This window comes from Danio aesculapii, chromosome 1 (assembly GCF_903798145.1).
Source record: "Danio aesculapii chromosome 1, fDanAes4.1, whole genome shotgun sequence".
NCBI classification, from domain to species: domain Eukaryota; kingdom Metazoa; phylum Chordata; class Actinopteri; order Cypriniformes; family Danionidae; genus Danio; species Danio aesculapii.
In genome coordinates this window covers 19,876,733-19,889,681 of record NC_079435.1, presented here as the reverse complement: position 1 = coordinate 19,889,681, position 12,949 = coordinate 19,876,733, and the positions used below count along the sequence as shown (strand labels likewise).

Sequence of the window (12,949 nt, the reverse complement as noted above, 5' to 3'; positions counted from 1 at the left end):
GGATGAGATGACGGTGCAAAGCAATAGAAGTGGTTTTAACGGTTATAATGGGAATTTTATTGGTTCAAATGGAAATCAATGGTCCCTGTGGGTCTCTATTGGTAATGCTCAAAACAACTAAATCTGGAAATCCTCCTGGAATCTGTCTCACAACTAGAAATCACTAAAATGTGTTTTTCTATTGTGTTTTTCTGTTTGAAAGGTAGGCCGCTTATTTGTATTTGATATGCCTATCGAAAAGCCTATAATGTGAATTTCAACTGTTCTTATTTTGTTTGCTATATCTATCATTGTATCATCTGGGATATTAGAAAGCAGTTAGCACTAGTACTGCTAGCTTTCTAATTGGGCAAAATTGGCAGAGACAAATTACCATGTAGGCAGCAGACCTGAGCAAGACAAATTGCAAAAGAGTGTTCACACCTATAACCCTGTTAGAACTGATAATAATGGCTGGATTATGCTTCCCAGGTATTGGATATTATTTTATGTTCAGTCCAGCAGATGGGCAAACACCCAGTCATTAAAATGAATATTAGACTTTTGGAATGTCTGTGTTAGGGGTTTAATGGGATTTAAAATCTAATCTTGTGGGCATTTTTAATAATCAGATGCCAGCCTACGACTACAAGTAGGCTTCGCTTCATTCCCAGTGCGTGGATGGATCTCATTTGCTCAAAGCCCCTTTACGCGTTGTTACTAGGTAACGGCCAATGCAAGCGCTGTGCGGGATTTGTAGTCTTTGAATACACATTCACTCAGCGCGACTTCAGCTTCAGCGCGAAATGTTTTGGGAAGCTAAACACTACAATACCCATGATGCAAAGCGCAGCTGGAAGTACAGGCATGTGAACGCCGTATGATTCCCGTAGCGCTTCCTGAATAGCGCTGCAGATGCTCAACAAAACATCACGCGCTTTATTTACGTTTTCTAACTAATTTGCTTGTTTTGTCAAAATGAAAATGCAGCTTATAATTTTGGTTTCCTTGTTTGTTGTCGGAGCAATGGCGGGAAAGTACTCAAAAGAAATGAATGAAAAAAATGCGTCTGATAAAAACAACAATCAGGTGGAATTCAGAATCGCCAAACTAAATCAGGTTTGGGAAAAGGCGATAAGGGTAAGAGATTTGACAGATTTAAAGTCGATTAATCTGTCGCTATTACACGTAAACAGACTATAAAATTGGTTTTGGATAGTTGTCAGTTATAATGATTGTGAGCTTATCATTGTGTTTATATCTTAACTTACTCGCAGTTAACGTGAAGCAAGTAAGAGTAACGTTATCTTTACTTTTGGCGTAACGTTATTTATTAACGTTACGGTTTGTGTGAGCACAGTTTTACCTCAAATATAATGGGGAAATTTGGTTAGCGTAATAAAGCAAAGTGAATGTGTGAATATTGCGGTCAAGCTACAAAAAAGCGACTTTTAAAATTCATTTTCGAGTAAAATTCGGGTTAATTTTTTAATATTTCATTTCTGCTCAGATAAAGTGACACGCTTTCTTTGAGCATTATTGTTATTTACTGTATTTGATTGCCAATGACTTGTGCTTTAGATGCAGCTTGCACCGGTCCGACTGTCAGAACTACACAGTGACTTGAAAATCCAAGAGAAAGATGAACTTCAGTGGAAAAAACTCAAAGCAGAAGGGATGGACAAAGATGGAGAGAGAGAAGCCAAGCTCAGGCGAAATTTTAATAGTAGGACATTTTTTGGTTGTGTTTATATAACTATTATAACATTAAAGAACCCATGTAAAGGCTTAACAAAAATTACTAATTTAATAGGTTGCTAATTTGAATGTAATAAATAAATAATAAAATGTAATAATTTGTGTTAACACTTTGAGTTAATTATTTTCAGATGCTGGTAAATATCATTCTTGTAACGTAGTATATTAATGTTTACATTTGATTACTTTTCTACATTTCTAACATTTTTTACTGTTAATAATTTTCAAACCTTTATTGTAGTGTTTATTGCTAGATTTGTGAAACCTTTTCATTTCTTGCATTATGACGATTTAATTGTAGGTCCTCGTTTTGCTTTAGAGATTGGTTTGAGGAATCCTTGCGATAGGAAACAATGGCATATAACAATGCCTTGGGGAAAAGAATCCCAAGATTATACAACAAAATAAAGCAACAAAATTGCACTTCCTTACTAAACAGGCACTGAATGACAGGAGACATTTTACACACCAAAAAGTACCAAAATACACATAAATATTATTTAGAATATCCAAACTTTTAGCAAAAAAAAAAAAAAGAAAATAAGATATATCCTCTTTCTATAGCAATCTATAGCATTTTCCCCATAAATTGTAACAGATTACAGTTATGTTTATTTTGGGATGAAATTTGGTTACACTTAGTTTTAATGTGTCCTAGTTACGGTGTAGCTATTCATTTAACTACAGAGTAATATTAATAGAATAATAATAATTAACAATGTACTTACTATATGGTTAGGGTTATAGAGCAGGTTTTTTAGTATTAGTTGTATGCATAATTAGTTGTAGTTATTACAGTTAGTAAATGTAACATGTAAAAAGGACACCTTAAATTATGTTACACACATTACATGTAACTAGTTCTCATCACCATTGGCGGTAATGTACTTATTGTATATTTAACATACAGCTTAACTTGTTTGCACAGTTATTCTTGCAAAGTATGGAATGGATGGGAAAAAAGACACCCGGACATTGGACAGCAACAGACTGAAAGATCATGAAGTTAAAGTTGGAGACATGTTTGATGACCCAAAGTTGGATAAGCTGTGGAGCAAGGTAACACACAGTATGTGACTAAACGATCACTAGGGTGAATGAATGTGTAACTCATTTGCATACTTGTTCACTCATTAAAAAAAAAACTAAACCTTTCTCTTCAACCTTTGAACGCCAGGCCAGAACTTCTGGAAAATTCTCTGACGAGGAACTCCAGACCCTGCATAGAGAATTCCAGCACCACAAAGACAAAATCCATGAGTATAACATTGTCATGGACACTGTCAGCCGGACTGAAGGTAAGGATTTGGATTGTGTTCAAGGCATGTCATAGCATAGGATCGCTAGTAGTGTTCAGTTATAAGAATATCCAAAATGAATGATCATCCAACTTGATTTTTAATGAGTAATCTCAATTTTTTTTACAAGCATATTGACTGATTTAGTAGTTAATGAATACAATAAGCATACGAGTATACCATATGCTCAACTGTCTGTAGAGATTTAAAATCAGAAGCAACCACATTTTAATCAATATCCAAAGACGCTTCATTCATTAGCAAGAGCAGTTAATGATATAAATTATAGTGTATAATATCAGAATATCTAAAAAACTGAAAAAACAACAGCATCTGACTTAAGTTTTGTGAAATTAGACTACAAAAACAGAGAATTGAATGAAAATGCAAATGCACTCTCTAATAGAACACCAGTAATACAGGGTTTCCCTGGTAACCATAGTAATATGTAGGCCCACACGGAATCTGAGCGCGCAGAATTCCGCAGAATTTTAGGCCATCATTTATGCTGTTTATTTACTTGAGTAAATGTGTGTAAATCTATATTTATTCAGTTTTTTTTATTAATTACAGTAATATTATTGACTAATATGAAAATGTTCCTCTGATTTATGTACAGTGCAGTTTGTAAAGTAATATTTTCAGTCTTTTAGTAGAGATATTATATGAGAGACTTATTTTTTTTTACCAAATAAAGTGAATCTAATTAGATTTGCATTTTAAACATCAAATAAAAGTTAAAAAGGTTTTAGTTAAGATACCCCCAAAATAATTCCGCAGAAATCCGCAGATTTTTACCAAAATTCTCCGCAGAAATAGCAAAAATCGCCCGCAGATTCCGTCTGGCCCTAGTAATATGATCCCGCCTCTGTCAATTGACCCATACCAGTTTTAGAATAAAAGTCCCTTGAAACGCTTTGAAATGTGTTTTTTATTATTATTATTATTATTATATTTTATTTTTTTCAGAAATTTGACTTCATTTGACCTAAAACATGAAGACAGGATGGGACATATAGTAGTTCCCCCCTTTATAAAAACAGCCTATACCCTTTTGTTTTTATCACAGCTTTGCCAGTGAGAGTGGTTGAGCTCAAATGCATTAAATGAGAAGCGTTATGAAGGGGACAGATACCACAGAGCATTTGATTGGTCAGAAACTGAAGTAAAAGTTGATGTTGAAAATGTATCAATTAGGCAGAAGTAACAAATTGCAAGCTTTGGGTATTTATATCAGCTTTATATCGTCTAAATGAGGATTTTGTCATTTTTTTGTAGCACAAAACTAACATACTGATACTAACATCTAAAAAAATGTATTTTAATTTCACAGGACCTTTAATAACCTTGTGCAGGTGGTGATAAATCATTTTTGATGTTGCAGTTCACTTGAACATTACAGAAAAGCCTATTAGAAACAGAAGGCTGTAAGAAAACTTGGTCTGAATAAATTAACACATTTGATGTATAGTTTTAATATCATGCCCATAGTTAGCTGACCTAGCTTTTTTGGAAAAGCACTCTAGTAGTTTAATAATGGGAAGTCTTTACATTTTAACCTCCTGTGCAGATTCTTGTCTTTGAATTTCAGAAGCCAATGAGTAAACTGGTCTTGCTCTGTTATTTCTTTCAGAGATTCATAAGAATGTGATCAGTCCTCTGGAGGGTGATGTGAAGGAGAACGTTCTTCATCAGAAACACGCAGATCTGAAGCAGAGAATGAGGGATCTGAACCAGGGCTTTGAGCGACTCCGCAAGATCACCCACGAGGGCTACACTGATGACAGCGGTGGGCAACTTTAATGACACTTAATCAGTGTTTCAGAAATGAAGTGATTTCCTAAAACTCTAAAACTCTCTGTCTCTTTCATATGTTTTTGCCTGTTGCAGAATTTAGGGAGCCACGAGTCATTGAGCTTTGGGAGATGGCAAAAAGATCCAATCTCAGCGAAAATGAACTTGATTCTCTTAAAGTAAGTTTTTTTTATGAGTCTGAATAACATTGATCATGTTATTGTCAAACATTAAAGGTTTGAATCTTTAGTAATATTTTATAAAATTAAAGATGAATGCAATTCAGAGGGTGATGATTGGATTGCTGTGCATCATTTAGTGGAATTGAATTAAATTAAATAGAATTTTTATTTGACAGATTTTAGACAAACTGTACAAAAATACAAGTATCCTATACATTTTGAAATAAAACCGTCACCGATAAAAACATAATACAGCCTTGGGCTTGTTTCCATTATGGTCCTCGCTGTTAAAAACAAAGTATGGCTGCAAAATACAGTTAATGCATAAAACAAACAGTACCTCCACATTTTAAAACGGCAACAAAATTATTCACAATACAATAACATGTAAAAAAAAACCATCATCATCCACCATGCAAACTGACTATTCTCATCAAGCAACCATATTTTGATCGCTTTTTTGAATCTCCTTATGTCTTTTATTTCCTTGATCGATTTTGGTAATTTGTTCCATATGATTGCACTTGTATATAAGAACATATTTTCTCCCACTACACTTCTAAATTATGAAAAATCCCATTATATATTTAATATATTAAAATCCCAACCCCTAGTACTATATGAATGCTGTTGCCTCACCTTTTGAAAATTGTTCACCAAATAACTAGGAACCACATTATTAAACATTTTACGTATCATTCTCAGTTTTAAACAACACTCATTTATTAACAGTTAACATGCCTAATTCTTTAAAAAACTGTGCAAATGTGCTCTACGATGAATTTTTGTAATTATTTGTACTGATTTATTTTGTGCCTTTTGCAGTTGTTCCTTCATACTCTGTGAGCAGCTACTAAACCAAAATGACGTAGCATAATCAAAATGGGCTTGAATCGAAGTTCCTGCCAATAATTTCTAAAGAATAAACATCCGACAGATCAGCTTGCCTTGCTAATAACCTAACTTTTCCACATATCTTCATAAAAACCTTTCTTGCCATAACATCTCCTGATAATTTATTATCTATTAAACATCCCAAATAATTTGCAAAATTCTTTGACTCAATTAACAAATAATTAAACCTAACAACAAAAGAATCATCTTTCTTTAATTTCACTCTTGAAGCAAATAAAATTGCTCATGTTTTACCTTTTATTAATAATAATTACTACATTTAAAACCAAAGTGGAGTTATTTGTTAGTCTTACTGATTGTTATTAGGAATAACAACAAATAAGACGTTGTACCAATTAATAACAAATGCAAGAACAGTTGAACATTATTTTAAAGAAGCATTTGGATAAGAATACAGAAAACTAATAATCAGAAGTGAAAAAAACATAAATTACAGGTATTAATTAGAAATATAACCGCTGATTGTGCAACATGTAACAAAAAGCAAGCAAAAGTTGCATAGTCTATACTCTGGGCTTTTCACATGCCTAATTTTCTGTAATTGCTTTAATATTAGAGATCAACAAAAAGATTAATGCATAATAATGGCACATTAAAACAATCTATTGACTTTATGCATCAATGCAGAATTGTTCACATTTGCACTGTGAAGCATGTCAAAAACAATTGCACAGCTCTACTAAACACTGAAGTTCAATTTTATGGTCTAGAGCATATTTTGAAAACACCTAATGAAATATGATTGAATCTAGTCTCCGTTCTCTCGTTTAGGAGGAACTCCGACACTTTGAAACAAAGGTGGAGAAGCACCAGCACTATCAGGAGCAGCTGGAACTGTCTCATCAGAAACTGAAGCATGTGGAGGCTCTGGGAGATGAAGATCACATTATGAGAAACAAAGAGAAATACAACACTCTGGCTGAGAAAGCACGAGAGATGGGATACAAGGTACAGCAGCAAAATTGAGTTTTACAATAACATTTCTGCTGTATTATTATTGATGCTGAGACACCGCAGGACAATAAAACCATCCAACTGTGTATTCTGAGATTTTTCATCAAAGATTGTTCATTCTAATGTAAAGAAAACATCTCAAATGAAAGTTTAAGTGTTACCGTTACACTTTAAAAATATGTATCGTAATTGGAATCTACGGACTCAAATAGATTTTCACAAAATTAGTTTTTTATCTTGCGTTGTGCCATAAATCTTCATTTCAGCAGCACTCTCACACACTAGACTTTACAGTATGTACCCTGTAGGTTTTTACAGAGGGAGAAGTTCTGACATAATTTGATTGATTAAATAATCTAAAGCTGTGAGAATTATTGTTAGCATTTTACTAGAACAAGGGGTTCATAACAATGTAATTATTGTATTTTGCACACTTTACAATAAGGTTTCATTAGTTAATGTTAGTCAATGTATTGATTAACATGGACTAATAATGAACAATACTTGTACAGCATTTATTAATCATAGTTCAACATTTACTAATGCCTTATTAAATTCTGAATTCAGGCCTGTCAATATTAGTTAATGCAATGTGAGTTAACATGAACTAACAATGAACATCTGTATTACCATTAACTAATGTTAACAAACATGAATAGTTATAAATGTATTGTTCATTGTTTGTTCCTGTTAGTAAATGCATTAACATTTACTAATGCAATCTTACTGTAAAGTGTTAACCCATTAGTAATCATGACATTACATTATCATGAATATGAAGGAGATTTTATGCATGCTCGTGCTTATTAAATGTCATTCGCTCATTTCATTTTAAATGCAAAGGTGACTTTGTTTGAGATGTCTTTATGACAACTTGACATGACCAAGACAGCATAACCTGTCATAAACATGACTGTCATGAGGTCATTATACTTGTGTCAGGATTCAATTTGCACCATTGTAATTGAGGTCAAGAAAAATAATATGATATTGCTATGAAATTCATGACAGTCATAATGGCCTCATGGCATGTTATGTTGTCTTGGTACTGTCAAGTTAACGACAATAACAAATCAAACAATAGCTATGTTTCCATCTAAAATGGGAATTAACTTTATGTGCAAAACTGGAATATGGCATATAAGACATACGAATATAGCAGCGTTTCAGTCAACGAGTCAAAGAGAACAAAATTGCCACTTCCTGATTAACTGGCGCCAAATATCAAGAGTAAAAACGTAATTTGCTGCAGTAGGAGAAGCTGCGTGAATCTTTCACTTATTTAATAAATGACTTGCGCCCCAGAACGACAGTATGCCGACACGCAATGAGCGTGTGGTGGTGTTTGAAGGGATGAAACGTGGAGCACAGACGCTCTTGGCAGTTTAATCATTAATAATAACACTAATACTGAAACAGTTACGGCATTTCAGAATGACCAAAACAACATTTCAGATGTTTTACAGTGTGCTTAATCTGCTGGTTTATCAATTCACACACATTTTTTCATCACATGATCTCTTGAATGAACAAAATCACGACTTCTTTTAATGCACATAGTGGAATTTGTTTGGTAATAGTGTTTCCATCACAGTTTATGCGCATCTTTTCTCATTGAATAAAAAGTTTATCCTGCTCAGTTATGCGCAATTGTTTTTTATGTGTATTTCCAAAATATATGTGTATCTTGAGGTTTCCATCAACCGATTTATTTATTTATTTATTTTTGCGCATATCCAAAATAGGCATTAAAATAGTTGGATGGAAACCTAGCTAATGTCACATTTGCTTTTAAAATAGTATAACTGAGCTAATGACATTTAATGGCAGTTGTCATAAGCTTGCATAAAATCTCATTCATAGTCATCTACACTGCAAAAAATTTTCAGCTGGGGTGCTGGAAAACAAAAAGTAAAATAACAGCCATTAAACTCCAGAAATTTACTGTAAAATAACAGGTTGAATTACAGAAATTTACCAGAAATTTAAATTTAATCGTTATTTTACGGTAAAATTCTGTAATTTAACAGCCATTATTTTAACATTTTTTCAGTCGCATAAAGCTCTGCACAAGACGTTTGGCCTTAGAAGAAATGGTCGTTGCCAACTGAGCCTGATTTCTCTCTAGGTTTTTTAATCTTTCACTTTCGCCAATTGGTGAAGTTTTTTTCCTTGCCGCTGTCGCCACTGGCTTGCATGGTTCAGGACTTGTGGAGCTGCGCATCGATGGATTTTCTCTTCAGTGTTTGAACTCTCAGCAGTGAATATTAAACCACACTGAACTAAACTGAACTTAATCTCTGAAAACTGAACTGACACTGTTTCAGTTTACTATGAGCTTCTATGTGAAGCTGCTTTGACACAATCTACATTGTGAAAGCGCTATAGACATAAAGATGAATTGAATTGAATTATGAACACCCCATTTGTGTAAAGTGTTCCCAAATAATTTGTTCATCAGGCCGTTCGCAGTATTTTCTGATAAATGACTCCCAGAATCCTCTCGGAAAGCCAAAATGAGATGAGAGTCATGATTCTGACTTGATTCAGTGTTCAGATTTTTGAGCTAGAATAATTTTTTGCAGTTAAAAGAGGGGATAGTTCACCCAACATTTGAATTTCTTTCATTTACTCACTTCTGTTTCAAACCTGTTTGAAAAAAAAATGAACAGCCATTGATTTCCCGAGTATTTTTTGTTGCTGCTATGGATGCTATGGATTTAGTGTGAGTAAATTGTGTGGAAGTTTTCATTTTGGGGTGAACTATCCCTTTCACGAAATAATAACTAAAGACCTTATAATAAAAAAAGAAAAACAAAAATTTCTTAAAGATTAATCAACTGCGCAAGCATTACTACTTTTTCTTTTTACTGTATTCACCTTGTGTGTAAGTGTCTAGACTCATTCATCAAGAAAATTGTCATGTATGTTATAAATTTAATGCTGTCATACCTTTTTTTTGTCTTTTAGATGAAGAAGCACTTGCAGGACTTAACAAACAAGATTTCCAAAAATGGATTGCAACACAATGAACTGTGAACACTCTTTTCCTCAGCATGGCAGCACTACAGTTAGTTATGATCACATATATGCCGTGTTATCCCACACTGATTGGCTGAGGTTATGACGGTAAGGTGCACAGCATTTCCACTGGGAAGTCAGACCAATTATTAAATAATGAGTTTTTTTTAACGGTACAGAGTAGTGAACAGTTCTGCGCATTCTGTTCATTATGTTCTATTCATTGTGGCCAATATTTTTTGTTTTTCATAATACTTGCTAAAAAATGAACTGAAACCTGTGTAACGTTGCACAAACGCGTGGGAGCAAAAGAACTTCACAACAAAAAGGCTTGCAAAGTTTCCAATCTAAACTTTTAAGCTTCCATTTGAGCAATCTCCTAAAGCTGAGCATCTTAACATTTTAAGAAAAGCTCAATTGAACTCTGCCATGAAAAACGGTGCCATCCCAATGCAGGTTTGATGTAATATCCAGATAACCTCTGTTACAAGCTAAACCTGGCAGATTGAGGACAATAGATGTGCTTTAATGGAAAAGTCTGCGGTGAAATGGAGAACCAGAAGCTAAGGTCAGGCACAAAAGTAAAGCAGGTCTTGAATCAGCCGTTATATTTACCAAACAGCATTAAATGCAGATATTATCAACATGATTGACAGCTTTGTCCAGAGTCAGACTTGAATCATCCTGACTGGTATTGAAAATTATAACTCAAACTATAGACTTAATCGATTCTATGACTATGTAATTACTAAATCGACATAATTTTGTGATTTAAAAAAAAAACTTCTTGTTCATAGCATCCTAAAAGTATTGTAATTCATGAACACAGTAATGTGTTGTCTGTTAATAATAGGATCTCTTTTGTATAAGAGCGCTCTGCTCATGTCACGTCAGTCGCATATTTCATAATAAAACAAACTGACCATTTTTGTAAGGTTTTACTCTAATGGTTGTACTATTGTTTCAAGCATTTAAAGGATGAACCATGTCACTGTTGTATCATTTTAATCAATACTGCAATAACCAATATAGAAATGTCTGAAAATAATATCTGGAAAATATACAGCGTGTTTCTAATGTGTAAATGTACAGAGCATATTGGTCACCAAAGGAAGTAGATATATTTACAGTTGTTGCATTTGGGATCTGTTTTCATATTTTCTAGATTTTTCTAACATGCAAATAAAAAAATACATTCATCTACAATATTCCACATTGAACACAATGCAGAAACATTTTATAGTGTACAGCAGTGGCTCTTCAAGCAATGGGTAAATTCAAATGGAGAACAAAAGCACGACCAAGATAGAAGGTGAAATGGCCCTCCTAATGAATGTGTAGGATGCAACTGTTGTTAACACTTGACTAGGGCTTGGCCAATAAATGATATATCGAATCACGATAAATTTTATGTCAATAACAATGATAAGCTCTGGACGTTTTTACTCTGTATTAATCCAAGAGCCAATTACACAGCAGAAATGTGCAACAATGGGAATCTAAAGGTGTGTTGATTGTAGAGATGCACTGAATTTTCAGCCACCGAAAATTTATCGTCCGAAATTATGTTACGCTATTTAATGGACCCTCTAATTTGTGGCTTCAGTCATTGTTAGGGTACATTACATTAACAACTTATATCGAAATATATCAGTCAATATGGAAAATAATTATTAAGATAGCATTTTTGCCATATCGCCCAGCCCTACACATGACCTTCTAAAGCAGAAGTGTCAAACTCAGTTCCTGGAGAGCCGCAGCACTGCAGAGTTTAGTTCCAGCCCTGCTTCAAAACACCTACATGTAGGTCTCAAACAAGCCTAAAGGACTCAATTAGTTTGATTGTGTTTAATTAGGGTTGGAACTAAACTGTGCAGAGCTGTGACCCTCCAGGAACTGAGTTTGACGCCTGTGCTCTAAAGACTTGCTCTTGGCTATGCTTCCAAAGATGCACTTGGAACTAAGAATGTGCATGTGCTTTATAAATCCAAAACAACTGCGTGATGTGAAGTCCTTTAGGTTATTGAAGCTTTGAGGAAAAGCAATGCATATATTTAATGCAGAGGTTGTAAATAGTTTGACATTTTACTGTGTATAATGTTTTGCGTTATGCATGCAGTTAGCCTGGGTATATAAAATATAGCCGAATTTACTTATTTACACAATTGTAGTAAAAGCAATCATTTTCATGAGTGTCCTCCAAATTTATAGCAACTTCTTGCTAGGCATGGGCCGGTATAAGATTCTGATGGCATGATAACCTTGGATAAAAGTATCGCAGTTTGACAGTTGTGATTACTACTATAAAATACGTGATTTTTTAAAATGTCTGGGTAAAAAACTAAAGCTTTTTCCCCCTTTGAACACAATATATGTTATGTTAAGAAACATTTAAAATATTTAGGAACAGTAAACATGTCAGGCTAAATAATTGAAATGAATCACTATCTTCAGTTGTTTCTAAAGCTCAGATTTCTTCACAATTTAAAACGGCATCTTTGGATATCCTTTCTGCTGGAGATACTGTTGTCCTAAAAAATAAAATAAAAAACGTAAATTTAAAAATTTTACACATACCATAGGAACGGTAAAGCAGAACATTTTGGCAGTTTTAAAACTTTGACTTTTGGTATACCTTGAAAACTGTTATCCCATGCGTACTCCTTGCTGATCACTTCTTCGCCGGTGTTTTGTCATGACCGTTAATCTGAGTCGCCTCTATTGCAAATAATATTACAATGTCCAGCATAAAAGCCTACAAAATTGGCAGTTATGCCCTTGCATTCAGCGGAGACTAGCGGTATGGAGGCAAGTAAAAGTATAAATCAGGCTTAACACTTCTATTTAAAAAAGTGTTGAGATCATAACACTCTCTTGTCTATTTATTTAGTTGTTCTAATTACTTTTCATGTCCACTGTCATAACTGTATAAGCCTGCAGCCCAAGACTGGTTACTGAGAGAGCCAAGTATGGCTAAGCCTGTTCAGTACCTTAATGGGAGTCCACATGGGAAAGCTGAAAGTGGTATTAGTGAGGCCAGCAGGGGGC

The 12,949-nt window shown here is 34.1% G+C and overlaps 1 protein-coding gene across 1 annotated transcript; it reads left to right on the top strand.

The window, feature by feature from the left end:
• Positions 1 to 854: 854 nt before the first annotated feature.
• On the top strand, positions 855 to 10,960 carry lrpap1 (low density lipoprotein receptor-related protein associated protein 1). Its single transcript, XM_056456937.1, has 8 exons — positions 855 to 1,119; positions 1,561 to 1,705; positions 2,666 to 2,796; positions 2,915 to 3,035; positions 4,669 to 4,824; positions 4,926 to 5,008; positions 6,698 to 6,874; positions 9,851 to 10,960. Exons 1-8 carry the CDS (start codon positions 958 to 960, stop codon positions 9,917 to 9,919), a joined length of 1,044 nt encoding a protein of 347 aa, XP_056312912.1. The 5' UTR covers positions 855 to 957; the 3' UTR covers positions 9,920 to 10,960.
• The last annotated feature ends 1,989 nt before the right edge of the window (positions 10,961 to 12,949 follow it).

Bases quoted from the DNA above. Each gene is read 5' to 3' on its own strand.
- lrpap1 (XM_056456937.1), top strand. From the start codon at position 958: ATGAAAATGCAGCTTATAATTTTGGTTTCCTTGTTTGTTGTCGGAGCA. The intron at 1,706-2,665 runs GTAGGACATTTT...TTGTTTGCACAG, and splicing joins GCTCAGGCGAAATTTTAATA to TTATTCTTGCAAAGTATGGA. The intron at 2,797-2,914 runs GTAACACACAGT...TTTGAACGCCAG, and splicing joins TGGATAAGCTGTGGAGCAAG to GCCAGAACTTCTGGAAAATT.